General features: G+C 48.9%; 1 protein-coding gene and 1 pseudogene across 1 annotated transcript in view; both read left to right on the top strand.

Annotated features, from left to right (window-relative positions):
* The window catches only part of LOC149428526 (pleckstrin homology domain-containing family G member 4B-like), a gene marked incomplete at its 5' end in the record, with an annotated part of 64,368 nt that overhangs the window by 46,380 nt on the left and 2,457 nt on the right, over positions 1-15,531 (top strand). Inside the window, 2 exons of the mRNA XM_089667300.1 lie at positions 10,228-10,366; positions 10,828-10,950. Of these exons, the coding sequence (XP_089523426.1) occupies positions 10,228-10,366; positions 10,828-10,950 (262 nt within the window). The remainder of the gene's footprint in view (positions 1-10,227; positions 10,367-10,827; positions 10,951-15,531) is intronic.
* On the top strand, positions 2,077-2,219 carry LOC149428527 (U2 spliceosomal RNA; annotated as a pseudogene).

The following is a 15,531-nucleotide window of genomic DNA, read 5'->3' as shown; positions in this document are numbered from 1 at the left end:
CAAACGGCGCATGTGTGGGAGCACGCCAAATGGCGTGTACCCGGAACGGAGAGGTACATCTGAAGCTGCCAAATGGCCATTGGCCGGGCGGCTAATGGTTAATGAACCAAGTGGGTACTCACAAAACAGCATGACAAGCATATCGCACAGCACCGCCGACTCTCCAGGCAGGCGTGATGATGTCACCGCTAAACTCTGCCCTCTGCACGTTTTGTCCCGTTTGGTACTCATTTGGTTTATTAAAAAATGCTTTGAAACAGTACTTCACTGTGGGATTTCCTTTATGTGTTTTTGCTGCTGAGACCGGTATATGAGAAGCGATCCTTTGACTGCTTCTGGGGCATGCCATTTATGAGAGAGTGAGGCTTAATGCGGAGTTCCACCCAAAAATGCTGATCTACTTCTAAGCCCCCCACCTTCCACTGTCAATTTTTGGCACCTTTTGGGGGGTAGCGAGACGTGGTTTTGACAACTCCCCCCCCCCCCCCCGCAGCCCATTTACAAAGCGCAGTGCGCTTCACGCATGCGCAGTAGGAATCCGGTTGTGAAGCCACAAAGCTTCACTCTCACTTTCCCTTAGTCAAGATGGCGGCTCCAGCACCCGGCAGCCAATTGAAGAATCGGCTCAGGGTGAGGGCACCGCTGGATCCCTGGACAGGTAAGTGTCCTAATATTAAAAGTCAGCAGCTACAGTATTTGTAGCTCAGGGGTGTCCAAACTATGGCCCTCCAGGTGTTGAGGAACTGCAAGTCCCATGAGGCTTTACAAGACTCTGACATCCACAGGCAAGACACCCAGAGGCATGATGGGACTTGTAGTACTTTAACAGCTGGAGGGCCATAGTTTGGACACCCCTGTACCCCTTGAGTTATGGGGTCTAAGGATTCGATATGCGGCTTTATAATCACTTGATGGTTGGGGCACAGCTGCTGCATGAAGATTCTGCACACTTTTGGTGGGCCAAGTGAGCGTTGTCATCGTAGGACAGAAAGTGTGTTCTGGCGGGGTCAGGTTAATAAAAGGAAAAAGCCAAAGAAAAAGCTGTGCAAGATATCAAATCCTGAGGACTGTGAGCTTCCATTTATTATTATAATACAATTTAAGTTTTTGTTATCAAGTTTCGGTCCCGGTCACATGATACGACTTTGACCACACAGTCTCTATAATCCTCCCTGATGGTAGCTGTCCTTTAAATCAAGCAACAGGAGATAAGTTATCTGGAAATGAAAGTGTTAAAGTGAGGAGAGGAATGGCAGCAGGCGATAAAGAAAGTGTTGGCGGAAACGCGGGGTTATCCGTCAGCAGAGCCCTGGCTCAGGTAGCGATTTTCCAGTCGCTCTCCCCTCCCTGAGTCTGGAATCCGACTGAAGCCGCTGGAAGCATGAAATGTTTTTTTTTCCTCCAGCACTCTCATCTGTCGGCTCTCTGCGCAACCAGCGGGGACGGAGCCGTGACTCCACCATCCCAGAGTGCTGTGTGGATGGGCGTAGAATCCGCCACCTTTCCGGACAGCCACTGACGTATGATCAGGGGGTCACGCCGCAATATTAAAACTTAGGCTCCATGTACACTACGGCTGATAAACGGACGTTCAGGAGCTTTTCTGCGTTTTTTTCAGCAGCCCCTGAACTCTCCCTAATGTTTTTATATGTGTCCATGTACACATCGTCGTTTACAGTCGTCTTTTTTTTTAACGCACCAAACTTGCGTTCAGGAGTAGATTTTATCAGCATTCCAAACGCTTGTAAACGCGGCTAACTGCGTTTATAAGCGTTTGCGTTTGGAATTTTTTTTTTTAACTCTCTTCCATATCCAGATGCTGCCCAGACCAATGTCAAAGCGGTACATTGTTTTGCATGGAAATTTGTTATTTTATATTGTAGGCCTGTAATTCTCAGGGCTCATGTACACTGCAGCTGATAAACTCACGTTCAGGAGCTTTACTGCGTTTTTTTCAGCAGCCCCTGAACTCTCCCTAATGTTCTCCTATGTGTCCATGTACGCATCGTCGTTTACACGCAGTTGAGTTAGTTGTTTTTTTGAACGCCCCAAACTTGCGTTCAGCAGTAGATTTTATCAGCCTCTCGGCCTTTTGGCTAAGATCAAGTGTAGTATCTGTTCTTATCAGTGTCCAGTGGGGGTGCTCCCGGCCATTCTAGCTTTGCGGGGATGGCTGTTGTATAGTACCCACACTGGTATGATGGGGGTCCGGAAGGCTAGTACCGGAGGGACAGAAACCAGGGAGCGCCATGATGCGTTCTGGGGCCTTGGGAGTAATTCCTCTGGGAAAGCTGGAAAGACCCAGTACCTCCTGATTTGGACGGATCTACCTTGGTCTGGCCTGGGGCTGAGGAGGCAGAAAGTCCGCAAACTCGGTGCCCCCTGAGTAGATGCTCTCAGGGGTGCCACTAGTAACACCTGGGTGTGGGACCCCACTGTGTGAACATGGCACATGGTCACTGTTTTTACATTCTTTTTGCACAGCGCCCTAAGGACCAGGCCTTTTGGCTAGGACCAGGGCAATTTTTGCTACGGGCCTCAGGGCCTGGTCTGTGCACAATTTGGCACGGTACCACTTTTTTATTTTTTATTTATTTATTTTATTTATTTTACCTCCCACGTTTGTCACTTTTTCTGTTACTTATGCGTGTGTTTTCACGGATGGAGGGTGTGGGTCCTCGGGCCTACCCTGAAGTCTAGGGGGAGGATGTGTAGCCTTTTGGTTCCTTCCTCCCCTGATCCCTAGGGGGCTTTTCTTCGGGAGAGCCCCCTGACCAAGTACTGGGTGTCCGGCTTCGGCTGGACACAAGGAACGGTGGTCCACCAGGCCTTTTGGCCAGGAGGACCAATTGGGAACCTTGTCCCCGTCAGGAGCTTCGTGCCCCGGGGGATCAGGGTAAGCGGTCCAGCCCCTTTAGGGGTAGGACACAGCACACCCCTAAGTGCACTTTTTCGTGTGGTGTTTTGCACTTGCACATTTTTTGTGAACACTTACGGGTTTTTACGTTATAGTTGCACGTTTGCGGACTTAAAAAAAAAAAGTATATTTTATCAGCGTTTCAAGAGCCAAACGCTTGTAAATGTGGCTAACCGCGTTTATAAGCATTTGGAAATTTTTTATAACTCTTCCATTTCCAGATGCTGCATTCACCTCCGCAGAGCGCTGTTTTTTTTTTTGTTTTTTTTTGTAAGATGCAACAGAAATGGAAATAGTGGCTTTTTTTTGTAAGAGAACGGAAACCTTTTTTTTAACCCTTCCATTTCCAGATGCTGTCCAGAGCCTTTTTTCATCATGAAAAATGCATGCAAAGCGTTTTCCCGGTACTTAAATGGACCCGGTACACCATACTTTGAGGTTTTGCATGAAAGAAAATTTGTTAGACACTGCTGCAATAATTTCTGCACAGACATGAGCCGCAACACATCCAAACACCACAAAAAAAAGACAGCTAATCTCAACACATACTGCTCTCTCTGCTTCTGCTCTCTCTATTTCTCTCAAAATGTCTCAAATAGTTAATTCTTTACTGTTTTTCGGTGCATTCTGGGCATTTGGGAAGGTCTCCTGTGCTTACCTTTAAAAACCCTTCTAAACGCTCATAAACGCGGTATGCAAACGCGGCTAAACAGACGTTCTTTAACCTACGTTTTCCAGCAGTCAGTTTCCATCATTCAGAAGTGTCCCGTGTACATGGGGCCTTAAATGTCGAACAAAATAAACCGGGCATGGTCCCTTGTAATGCAACCGCACTGTGCAGTGCTGGAGCTCTAATCAAGTAAATATGTTTCTCATTTATCCAAAAAGTACTCAAAATGAAGTAGCAGAATGTAAAACAAACCAGAAAACTTGTGTCAGCTATATTCTCTTGTAGTAGATTTTTATTTCATGTGAATAGTTTGCAGTATAAGTAGTGCACATTGTGACGGGAGTGACTTTGGGTGGGGGGCCCATGGAACCCAGCTCACTTTGGAGAGGTGGGGAGACCCCTGTCTCAGCTCCCCATATCCCTCTTTTGTGTAAGTCACCCTGTGCCTGTTAGGGGTACAGGGTGATCTGTCCTAATACTGGGGTGGGGGTTGTGGATTGTTTAATGCCATGTGGTTGCATTCCATTGTTCTATTGTGTGTCTGGCTTGGGAGCAAACTATTATGGGATGTATGTGTTTATCTGTATTGGCTTGGTGGGGGGTGTTTCCAGCAGCCCTCCCTCCTGATGGGACTGTCTGTTGGTATATCTCTTGTTACTAAAGGTAGATTGCCCCGCCCTATGTCATTATGCGGGGGGGGGGGGGGGGGTGTTGTTCCCTTGAATATATATATCTTATATCTGTGTCAAAATAAAGTAGTCTATTTCCTGGTTTACTTCAAGACTGGTGTCGTCTAGTCTTGTATGGTCTGCTGTGGTGTCTGTGGTCGGTGTCCGGACGGGGAAGCGGTATCCATTAGGAAGTACTCAGCGCAGGCTGGGACGGTTCCGTTACACACACGTTATGTATTCTGGAAGTTTGTTAATGAACTTCTAAAGTAACCCCCAGCTCTGCTGATCCCCCACTCAATAGTAACATTGTATTATAACTGTATGAAGTTACTTCCTTTATTGTTTTATTTTTTTGTTTTTTTTTTCAATTTTTTAATTTAATAATTTGGCATGTCTTTTAGTTATAATTTTTTCAACTTTCCATACAGTCCAAGCTGTCCAGAAACAAGTGACTGTTACAGGAGTTCAAATAAACTAAATAGCACTGATGGGTGCTCACAATATTCCGCTTTTTTGTCCTTAGGCAGCCCAGAGATGATTTTTTTTTTTTTTGTTCAATCTTAAAATGGGACTGAATGGGGGATCAGCAGAGCTGGGGGTTACTACTGAGTGGGGGATCAGCAGAGCTGGGGGTTACTACTGAGTGGGGGATCGGCAGAGCTGGGGGTTACTACTGAGTAGAGGATCTGTTGAGTGGGGGTTCTACTGAGCCCCTTTAAAACAAATTGAAAATCAACACACAATCAGGGCTTTTGCCAAGCGTCATTAAAGCTTCAAAAAAGCATCAAAAAAGCACCTTGAAGATCTAGGCACTTTAATGTGTGTTAAATGTGCAGCAAGTGTAATTGAGTCCTAAGAGGCTCTCAGTTGCTATGGGTGGGCAGTGCACCGAGTGGCCCTAACCTTTAGGCTACTATATGCCCAGGGATGAATGACCAGAATGGAAGCAACATGCATTTCAGACATTCTCCCCAAGACACATACTGCCTACACATTTGTACCACTTGGTGCTCTCGCCAGCCACAGCACCTGGCAGCCTCAGGGCCAGATGCGGCCCTTTCCTTGCGTTTATCTGAACCTTGGGTCACTATTTTATCCACTGATACCAACAATGAGGCATAATTCCTCCCACTGACACCAATGATGGGTCACTAATCCTCCCACTGACACCAATGATGGGGCACTATTCCTCCCACTGATACCAATGATTGGTCACTAGTCCTCCCACTGACACCAGTGATGGGGCACTATTCCTCCCACTGACACCAGTGATGGGGCACTATTCCTCCCACTGACACCAGTGATGGGGCACTATTCCTCCCACTGACACCAATGATGGGGCACTAGTCCTCCTACTGACATCAATGATGGGTCACTAGTCCTCCTACTGACACCAATGATGGGTCACTAGTCCTCCCACTGACACCAATGATGGGGCACTATTCCTCCCACTGACACCAATGATGGGGCACTATTCCTTCTACTGACACCAATGGTGGGGCACTATTCCTTCTACTGACACCAATGATGGGGCACTGTTCCTCCCACTGACACCAATGATGGGGCACTAGTCCTCCCACTGACACCAATGATGGGGCACTATTCCTCCCACTGACACCAATGATGGGGCACTTGTCCTCCCACTGACACCAATGATGGGGCACTATTCCTCCCACTGACACCAATGATGGGGCACTTGTCCTCCCACTGACACCAATGATGGGGCACTAGTCCTCCCACTGACACCAATGATGGGGCACTATTCCTCCCACTGACACCAATGATGGGGCGCTATTCCTCCCACTGACACCAATGATGGGGCGCTATTCCTCCCACTGACACCAATGATGGGGCGCTATTCCTCCCACTGACACCAATAATGGGGCACTATTCCTCCCACTGACACCAATGATGGGACACTATTCCTCCAACTGACACCAATGATGGGGCACTGTTCCTCCCACTGACACCAATGATGGGGCACTATTCCTCCCACTGACACCAATGATGGGGCACTATTCCTCCCACTGACACCAATGATGGGGCACTAGCCCTCCCACTGACACCAATGATGGGGCACTTGTCCTCCCACTGACACCAATGATGGGGCACTAGTCCTCCAACTGACACCAATGATGGGGCACTGTTCCTCCCACTGACACCAATGATGGGGTACTATTCCTCCTACTGACCCTAATGATGGGGCACTTGTCCTCCCACTGACACCAATGATGGGGCACTAGTCCTCCAACTGACACCAATGATGGGGCACTGTTCCTCCCACTGACACCAATGATGGGGCACTATTCCTCCTACTGACCCCAATGATGGGGCACTATTCCTCCCACTGACACCAATGATGGGGCACTGTTCCTCCCACTGACACCAATGATGGGGCACTATTCCTCCCACTGACACCAATGATGGGGCACTATTCCTCCCACTGACACCAATGATGGGGCACTATTCCTCCCACTGACACCAATGATGGGGCACTATTCCTCCCACTGACACCAATGATGGGGCACTAGCCCTCCCACTGACACCAATGATGGGGCACTTGTCCTCCCACTGACATCAATGATGGGGCACTTGTCCTCCCACTGACACCAATGATGGGGCACTAGTCCTCCCACTGACACCAATGATGGGGCACTATTCCTCCCACTGACACCAATGATGGGGCGCTATTCCTCCCACTGACACCAATGATGGGGCGCTATTCCTCCCACTGACACCAATGATGGGGCGCTATTCCTCCCACTGACACCAATGATGGGGCGCTATTCCTCCCACTGACACCAATGATGGGGCACTATTCCTCCCACTGACACCAATGATGGGGCACTATTCCTCCCGCTGACACCAATGATGGGGCACTATTCCTCCCGCTGACACCAATGATGGGACACTATTCCTCCAACTGACACCAATGATGGGGCACTGTTCCTCCCACTGACACCAATGATGGGGCACTGTTCCTCCCACTGACACCAATGATGGGGCACTATTCCTCCCACTGACACCAATGATGGGGCACTATTCCTCCCACTGACACCAATGATGGGGCACTATTCCTCCCACTGACACCAATGATGGGGCACTAGCCCTCCCACTGACACCAATGATGGGGCACTAGCCCTCCCACTGACACCAATGATGGGGCACTTGTCCTCCCACTGACACCAATGATGGGGCACTAGTCCTCCAACTGACACCAATGATGGGGCACTGTTCCTCCCACTGACACCAATGATGGGGTACTATTCCTCCTACTGACCCCAATGATGGGGCACTTGTCCTCCCACTGACACCAATGATGGGGCACTAGTCCTCCAACTGACACCAATGATGGGGCACTATTCCTCCTACTGACCCCAATGATGGGGCACTATTCCTCCCACTGACATCAATGATGGGGCACTATTCCTCCCACTGATACCAATGATGGGGCACTGTTCCTCCCACTGATACCAATGATGGGGCACTATTCCTCCTACTGACCCCAATGATGGGGCACTAGCCCTCCCACTGACACCAATGATGGGGCACTTGTCCTCCCACTGACACCAATGATGGGGCACTAGTCCTCCCACTGACACCAATGATGGGGCACTAGTCCTCCCACTGACACCAATGATGGGGCACTATTCCTCCCACTGACACCAATGATGGGGCACTAGTCCTTCGAATGATACCAACAATGGGGCACAATTTCTGCCAGAGACACCAACAATGGGGCATAATTCCCCCTACTGATACCAATGATGGGGCACAATTCCTCCCAATGACACCAACGATGGGTCACAATTTTTCCCAATGACACCAACAATGGGGCCCGATGACGCCGCTGATGGGGTACAATTCCTCCCACTGACACCAAAGATGTGAAATTGTTTTTGCTCCACTGACATCAGGACATTTCTACTCTCAAAGTTCACAGTCGAACCCCCCTAAAGTCTGAAGGACAGTAAACTGTGGCCCTTTTGTCCTGAAAGTTTGGAGACCCCTATTCTAGAAGATCGATTGGTCAGGGCCAAGATTCCCCTGATTGGGCAGCAATCCCTCTCGTCTCTAACGTCGCTTCTTGTTGTGTCCTCAGTCTTCGTTTTTGTCCCGGTCCATCTGTCTGCACCTCCGTGTCTCTAGTGGGACATGCCATTGCCATGTGCTCACTGCCTGTCAACCTGCTAGTGTCCTGTAGCAGCGGGCTCTGTGATTGGACGGGGACAGCAGGGTGACATTAGGACACCGATGTTGGAGACCCGAGAAACACTGTGTGTGGATGGGATACATTTCCTCTCCCCTCGTTTAACCACTTCCTGTCCGAACACTTTCACCCCCTTCCAGTCTGGACACTTTCCCCCCCTTCCTGCCCCCAGGCCAATTTTCAGCTTTCAGCGCTGTCACACTTTGAATGACAATTGCGCGGTCATGCAACACTGTACCCATATGAATTTTTTTAGCATTTTTTTGAGACAGATAAAGCTTTATTTTGGGATTTATTCACCACTGGGATTTTTATTGTTTTTGCTATTTAAATGAAAAAGTCCAAAAAATTTGAAAAAAAAAGTGTTTTTCTTATAAAAGTTTGCAAATAAATAATATTTCATCTTAAATCTTGGCCAAGATTGATTCAGTTATCTTTTTAGTAAACAAAAAATAACCCAAATTAATTTATAACCAAAAATTATAATTTTTAAACATTTTTTTTTACATTTTTATTTTATTTTTTTATATTGTTTTTTTATTTTTTACATACTGTCACCCTAGCAGTACAGTCGCCATGGTGACACTGTACTACTTGTGGAGAGTGATGAAGATTTTTTTTTTTTTTTACACTGATTGCTCTTACACCCATAAAGGCTGTAAATGCAATCATGTCTCCTTCTCTTTGGCTGCATTCTTGCAGCCATTGAGAAATACTGTGTGAACTGTGATTGGTCACAGCTTGTCACATGGAACAAGGCTGCTGTGAAAAGCCTTGTACCATGTGACCTCTGTGATCATTTACAGATTTCACACGTAGTAAGCAATGATGTCAGATGTGACATCTTGTGTACTACTCTGCATGTGATCACTGATTGGCCAATGAGTGATCACATGATCAGGACCTTGCACGACGATCGGTGTTCCACTCTGTCCGGAGGACACAGCGGGTACCGGATCGCGGTGCTGCGCGCTCCCAGGGAGCGCGCACAAGCAGGGGGCGGGGAGGCCGTTTATAAACAGCCACCTGCCCCTGCACTGCCACCGTCCGGCCGTTTATATACAACGGACGGATGGGAAGTGGTTAAAGCGGTATTAAATCCAAAACCAAACTTTTATTATAATGCAGCTTACCAATTCTTAGATGTGATGTCTGCATTCCTTTTCTTTTTTAGGCTTTCATTTTCACCTGGCGATCCTGTCAGTAAGTCTGTTGTTTTTGAACAGAACAAGCTCTCCTTCAGATGTAGCAGTTAAAGGGATGGTACAATCCATTCACCACTGACAGGGGGTGCTTACAATGATCCGTTTTTATTTATCTATGTAAAATCTTTATTCCAAAAGGAACAAAACTGTTTAAGTTTGGATTCACTTTGTTAGTGTATCTAAATCTGCTAGTATATCTAATACTCCCCCCAAAACTGACATTGCTGCTTATTGCTGTGCCTCCTGTTGTCCTTCCTGCAGAGTGGGGGCGCTCTAATACAGGAGGTGTGTTATTGGCACGATCGCTGGGGGGAGGCTAAAAAAGAAAACCAATGCAGCCGCCACATCTAAGGATTGGGAATCTGCAATATGTTAAAGGTTCTGCACCGCTTATAATGAAATCCAGCACTAGAATACATTCCAGATGTGCTCTGCCATTGTGACCACAATTATGATTTACTGTACATAAAATAATTCTTTATATTGATGTTTGCTGAAGGAGACAACCTGTGGTATGTGGTGTCATGTGACCTCCTCTATGTGTCCCCCCCCAGGGAAGCGGTGGAGGTGGCGGCCGAGCTGTACAATTGGGTGGACGAAGGCGTGCACACGCTGGTGAAACTCTCCAACAAGCGCATCCAGCAGATGGAACTGGTCATCGAGTTCGAGGCTTTTGAAGAGCGGTTTAGGGAGGTGAGGAAGGCTTGGTACAATGCAGTATATCAGCAGGCTCCAAATTGCAGCCTGGGGGCCGCATGTGGCCCTTTGCTTGCCTTTATCCGGCCCTTGAGGCACTATTCCTGCCATTGACACACACTATGGGGCACAATTCATTCACTGATACGAACATTGGCACACAATTCCTTCCAATGACACCAATGATGGGGCACTATTCCTTCTAATGACACCAGCGATGGGGCACTATTCCTCCCACTGACACCAATGATGGGGCACTATTCCTCCCACTGACACCAGCGATGGGGCACTGTTCCTTCCAATGACACCAATGATGGGACACTATTCCTTCCAATGACTTCCAATGAAGTGTGTCTGTGTATTATTTGCTATTCCATCCACTGACTGACAACCCCCCCTCCCCATAAGTTAGCTTTTGTTAATGGCATGGTCTGACACGGTCATTCAATCTTTTTTAGGTAAGCGATTGGATAGAGCACGTCGGCGAGCGGTTACTTGGAGAATGTAGTGTTTTAGAAGATTCACTGGAGGTCCTTCTTCAAACGCAGAGACAATTCCAAGAGTTTGACGGCGTGGCATGTGTAAGTGGAGGGAATATGGGTCTAACAGTTGTCACATACTGATATAGCAAAGTGTCAGGCGCTACTACCACATAGAGTAGCAAAGATCTCTCTGAGCTAACAAGTGCAGAGCTGGGGGTCTACTACTGAGTGGGGGATCAGCAGAGCTGGGGTCTACTACTGAGTAGCGGATCAGCAGAGCTGGGGGTTACTACTGAGTGAGAGATCAGCAGAGCTGAGGGTTACTACTGAGTGAGGGATCAGCAGAGCTGGGGGTTACTACTGAATGGGGGCTCAGCAGAGCTGGGGGTTACTACTGAACGAGGGATCAGCAGAGCTGGGGGTTACTACTGAGCGAGGGATCAGCAGAGCTGGGGGTTACTAATGAGCGAGGGATCAGCAGAGCTGGGGGTTACTACTGAGCGTGGGATCAGCAGAGCTGGGGGTTACTACTGAGCGTGGGATCAGCAGAGCTGGGGGTTACTACTGAGCGTGGGATCAGCAGAGCTGGGGGTTACTACTGAGTAGGGGATCAGCAGAGCTGGGGGTTACTACTGAATGTGGGATCAGCAGAGCTGGGGGTTACTACTGAATGGGGGATCAACAGAGGTCGGGGTTACTACTGAGTAGGGGCTCATCAGAGCTGGGGGTTAATATTGAGTGGGGGCTCATCAGAGCTGGGGGTTACTACTGAGTAGAGGATCAGCAGAGCTGGGGGTTACTGCTGAGTGGGGGATCAGCAGAGCTGGGGTCACTACTGAGTAGGGGATCAGCAGAGCTGGGGGTTACTACTGAGTAGAGGATCAGCAGAGCTGGGGGTTACTACTAAATGGGGGATCAGCAGAGGTTGGGGTTACTACTGAGCGAGGGATCAGCAGAGCTGGGGGTTACTACTGAGCGAGGGATCAGCAGAGCTGGGGGTTTATACTGAGCGAGGGATCAGCAGAGCTGGGGGTTACTACTGAGCGAGGGATCAGCAGAGCTGGGGGTTACTACTGAGCGAGGGATCAGCAGAGCTGGGGGTTACTACTGAGCGAGGGATCAGCAGAGCTGGGGGTTACTACTGAGCGAGGGATCAGCAGAGCTGGGGGTTAAAACTGAATGGGGGATGCATGATCAGTCGCACCGCTGCAAACCGTATCTGCTAAACATTCAATCTGCACCTTCATTTATTGCTCATAAAATTGTCAATGGTTAACCGCATCAAAACTGCACCAGAGCGGAGTGTAGTGTGAACTGTAAGCAAAAACATATCCAGAATGCATCCGGAATGCGTTTTTGTGGTGTGAACTGGTCCTCAAAGGCGCTATATAAAATAACGATTATTATTATGTCCAGTACGGCAGGTTGACGCATTTCAGTCTCACCACCTTAACACCCCAATCGCACCGGGCGCGGTTTGCCAAGCGATTTTCCATGCCATGCGAGTTGCAAATCGTATGGGAAGTCGCACCCTATTGTCGGCAATTAAATCGGTCATATCGGTGCGATTTTGACTCGGTCGAAGCTGCATCGATTTCTACTTCAGGGGCGACTTGCATAGACGTCTGTGTCTTGCAATCTGCGGATCTTTTACTAGTCGCACCTCAAGTCTGAATGACATCCGACTTTGAAATCGTGCGACTTCACTGGAAGACTCATGATCTCAAAGTCAGATCGGTGTGACCGGGGTGTTAGCCATAACATTACGACTACAGCCGCTTAGGCTGAAACGCGTCAGCTTGTATTGGACGTGTACACGGTGGATTCCTTAACCACTTGCCGTCCGGCACTGTATATAAACGGCAGGACGGTGGCACTCCAGAGGCGGGTTGCCGTTCATAAACGGTGCCCGCATTTTCAAGCTGTGCACGCTCCCTGGGAGCGCGCAGCACCGCGATCCAGTGCCTGGTGTGTCCTCCAGACACAGTGGAACGCTGATCGTAGTATGGGACCTCTGTGCGAGGTCCCGATCATGTGATCACTGATTGGCCAATCAGTGATCACATGCAAAGTAGTAAGCAAGATATCACTTCCTGACATTGCTTACTATGTGTGAAATCTGTGAATGATCACAGAGGTCACATGGTACAGGGCCATTCACAGCAGCCTTGTACCATGTAACAAGCTGTGACCAATCACAGCTCACACAGTATTTCTCAATGGCTGCAAGAATGCAGCCAGAGAGAAGGAGAAATGATTGCTATAACAGCCTTTATGGGTGCAAAAGCAATCAGTGTAAAAAAAAATCTTCATCACCCCCCACAAGTAGTACAGTGTCACCATGGTGACGCTGTGCTGCTAGGGTGACAGTATGTATAAAAAAAAAAAATAAAAAATTATACAAAAAAATAAAAAGTTTAAAAAAATGATCATTTTTAGTTATAAACTAATTTGGGTTATTTTTATTTACTAAAAAGATAACTGAATACATTTTGGCCAAGATTTATGATGAAATATTATTTATTTGCAAAATTTTATAAGAAAAACACTTTTTTTCAAACTTTTTGGACTTTTTCATTTATATAGCAAAATAAATAAAAATCCCAGCGGTGAATAAATATCACCAAAATAAAGCTTTATCTGTCTCAAAAAGTGCTAAAAATTTCATATAGGTACAGTGTTGCACGACCGCGCAATTGTCATTCAAAGTGAGCGCTGAAAGCTGAAAATTGGCCTGGACAGGAAGGGGGGGAAAGTGTCCGGACTGGAAGGGGAGGAAAGTGTCTGGACTGGAAGGGGGGAAAGTGTCCGGACTGGAAGGGGGGAAAGTGTCCGGACTGGAAGGGGAGGAAAGTGTCCGGACTGGAAGGGGAGGAAAGTGTCCGGACTGGAAGGGGAGGAAAGTGTTCGGACTGGAAGGGGAGGAAAGTGTCCGGACTGGAAGGGGAGGAAAGTGTCCGGACTGGAAGGGGAGGAAAGTGTCCGGACTGGAAGGGGAGGAAAGTGTCCGGACTGGAAGGGGAGGAAAGTGTCCGGACTGGAAGGGGGGGGAAAGTGTCCGGACTGGAAGGGGAGGAAAGTGTCCGGACTGGAAGGGGAGGAAAGTGTCCGGACTGGAAGGGGAGGAAAGTGTCCGGACTGGAAGGGGAGGAAAGTGTCCGGACTGGAAGGGGAGGAAAGTGTCCGGACTGGAAGGGGAGGAAAGTGTCCAGACTGGAAGGGGAGGAAAGTGTCCGGACTGGAAGGGGAGGAAAGTGTCCGGACTGGAAGGGGAGGAAAGTGTCCGGACTGGAAGGGGGTGAAAGTGTCCGGACTGGAAGGGGGTGAAAGTGTCCGGACTGGAAGGGGAGGAAAGTGTCCGGACTGGAAGGGGAGGAAAGTGTCCGGACTGGAAGGGGAGGAAAGTGTCCGGACTGGAAGGGGAGGAAAGTGTCCGGACTGGAAGGGGAGGAAAGTGTCCGGACTGGAAGGGGAGGAAAGTGTCCGGACTGGAAGGGGGGGTGAAAGTGTCCGGACTGGAAGGGGGGGTGAAAGTGTCCGGACTGGAAGGGGGGGTGAAAGTGTCCGGACTGGAAGGGGGGGTAAAAGTGTCCGGACTGGAAGGGGGGGGGGTAAATGTGTCCGGACTGGAAGGGGGGGGGTAAAAGTGTCCGGACTGGAAGGGGGGGGGTAAAAGTGTCCGGACTGGAAGGGGGGGGTAAAAGAGTCCAGACTGGAAGGGGGGGGTAAAAGTGTCCGGACTGGAAGGGGGGTGAAAGTGTCTGGACTGGAAGGGGTTAATGAATTGAAGACTTTATGAGCAATTAACGGAGGTGCAGATCGTTTGGAAGAAGTTGTCACATTTTGGGTTTTATAGCCGGAACATGCTGTGTACATCCGATAAGCCTTGGTTTATCCCAGTAAGGTGGGTAGCGGGGCGCGTCGGTGGACGATGATGTGGAAGTATGGCACCTGATGATGGATGGTGTGTAGGGAAACCGCCGGTACTGAGCAGCACTTCTAAAGAGTGGAGACAAACTCTGTGCAGAAGAAGGTGAAACCGGAGGGCGCTTCTAAGTGCAGTATTTCAAGTCAACTGTAATGAAAAGCGGTTAAAAACACTTCCAATGTGGTAGTAAAAACAAGCTCTAATGTAATCCGTCAGTAGCAGGGCTCTGTCCTCTAAGCGATGGGGCCGCTGTGCCAGCCAGTAGCTGCAGGGGGAGCTGGAGGAGAGGTGTTAAAGATGGCCGCCGCTCTGTACGGACCGCTGGAACGTACGCTGTCTGCAGACCTGAAGTGACGTGAGCACGGAGAAGTGAAGTGTTTCTGAGCATGAGCAGAGCTCCTTCTTCAGATTTTGAAGGAGCTCTGCTCATGCTCTAAAACACGTCACCACTCCATGCTCATATCAGCGATGCTCCTGCTCTGAAACGCATCACCGCTCCATGTTCATGTCACTTCCGGTCTGCGTACAGTGTTCACTCCAGCGGTCCGAACAGAGCGGCAGACTGGAAGTGACGTGAACATGGAGTGGTACGCGTTTCGGAGCGTGAGCAGAGCTCCTTCAAGTCTTGAAGAAGGAGCTCTGCTCATGCTCTGAAACGCGTCACCACTGCATGCTCACTTCAGCTCTGTTCATGCTCAAAAACGCGTCGCCACTGCATGCTCACATCAGCACTGCTCATGCTCTGAAACCCG

The sequence above is a fragment of the Staurois parvus genome, unplaced genomic scaffold, assembly GCF_062004578.1.
Source record: "Staurois parvus isolate SC_StPar_1 unplaced genomic scaffold, SC_StPar_1.0 ptg003162l, whole genome shotgun sequence".
Classification (NCBI taxonomy): Eukaryota; Metazoa; Chordata; class Amphibia; order Anura; family Ranidae; genus Staurois; species Staurois parvus.
The sequence above is the reverse complement of the archived record's forward strand: the minus strand, read 5'-3'. Positions and strand labels throughout refer to the sequence as shown.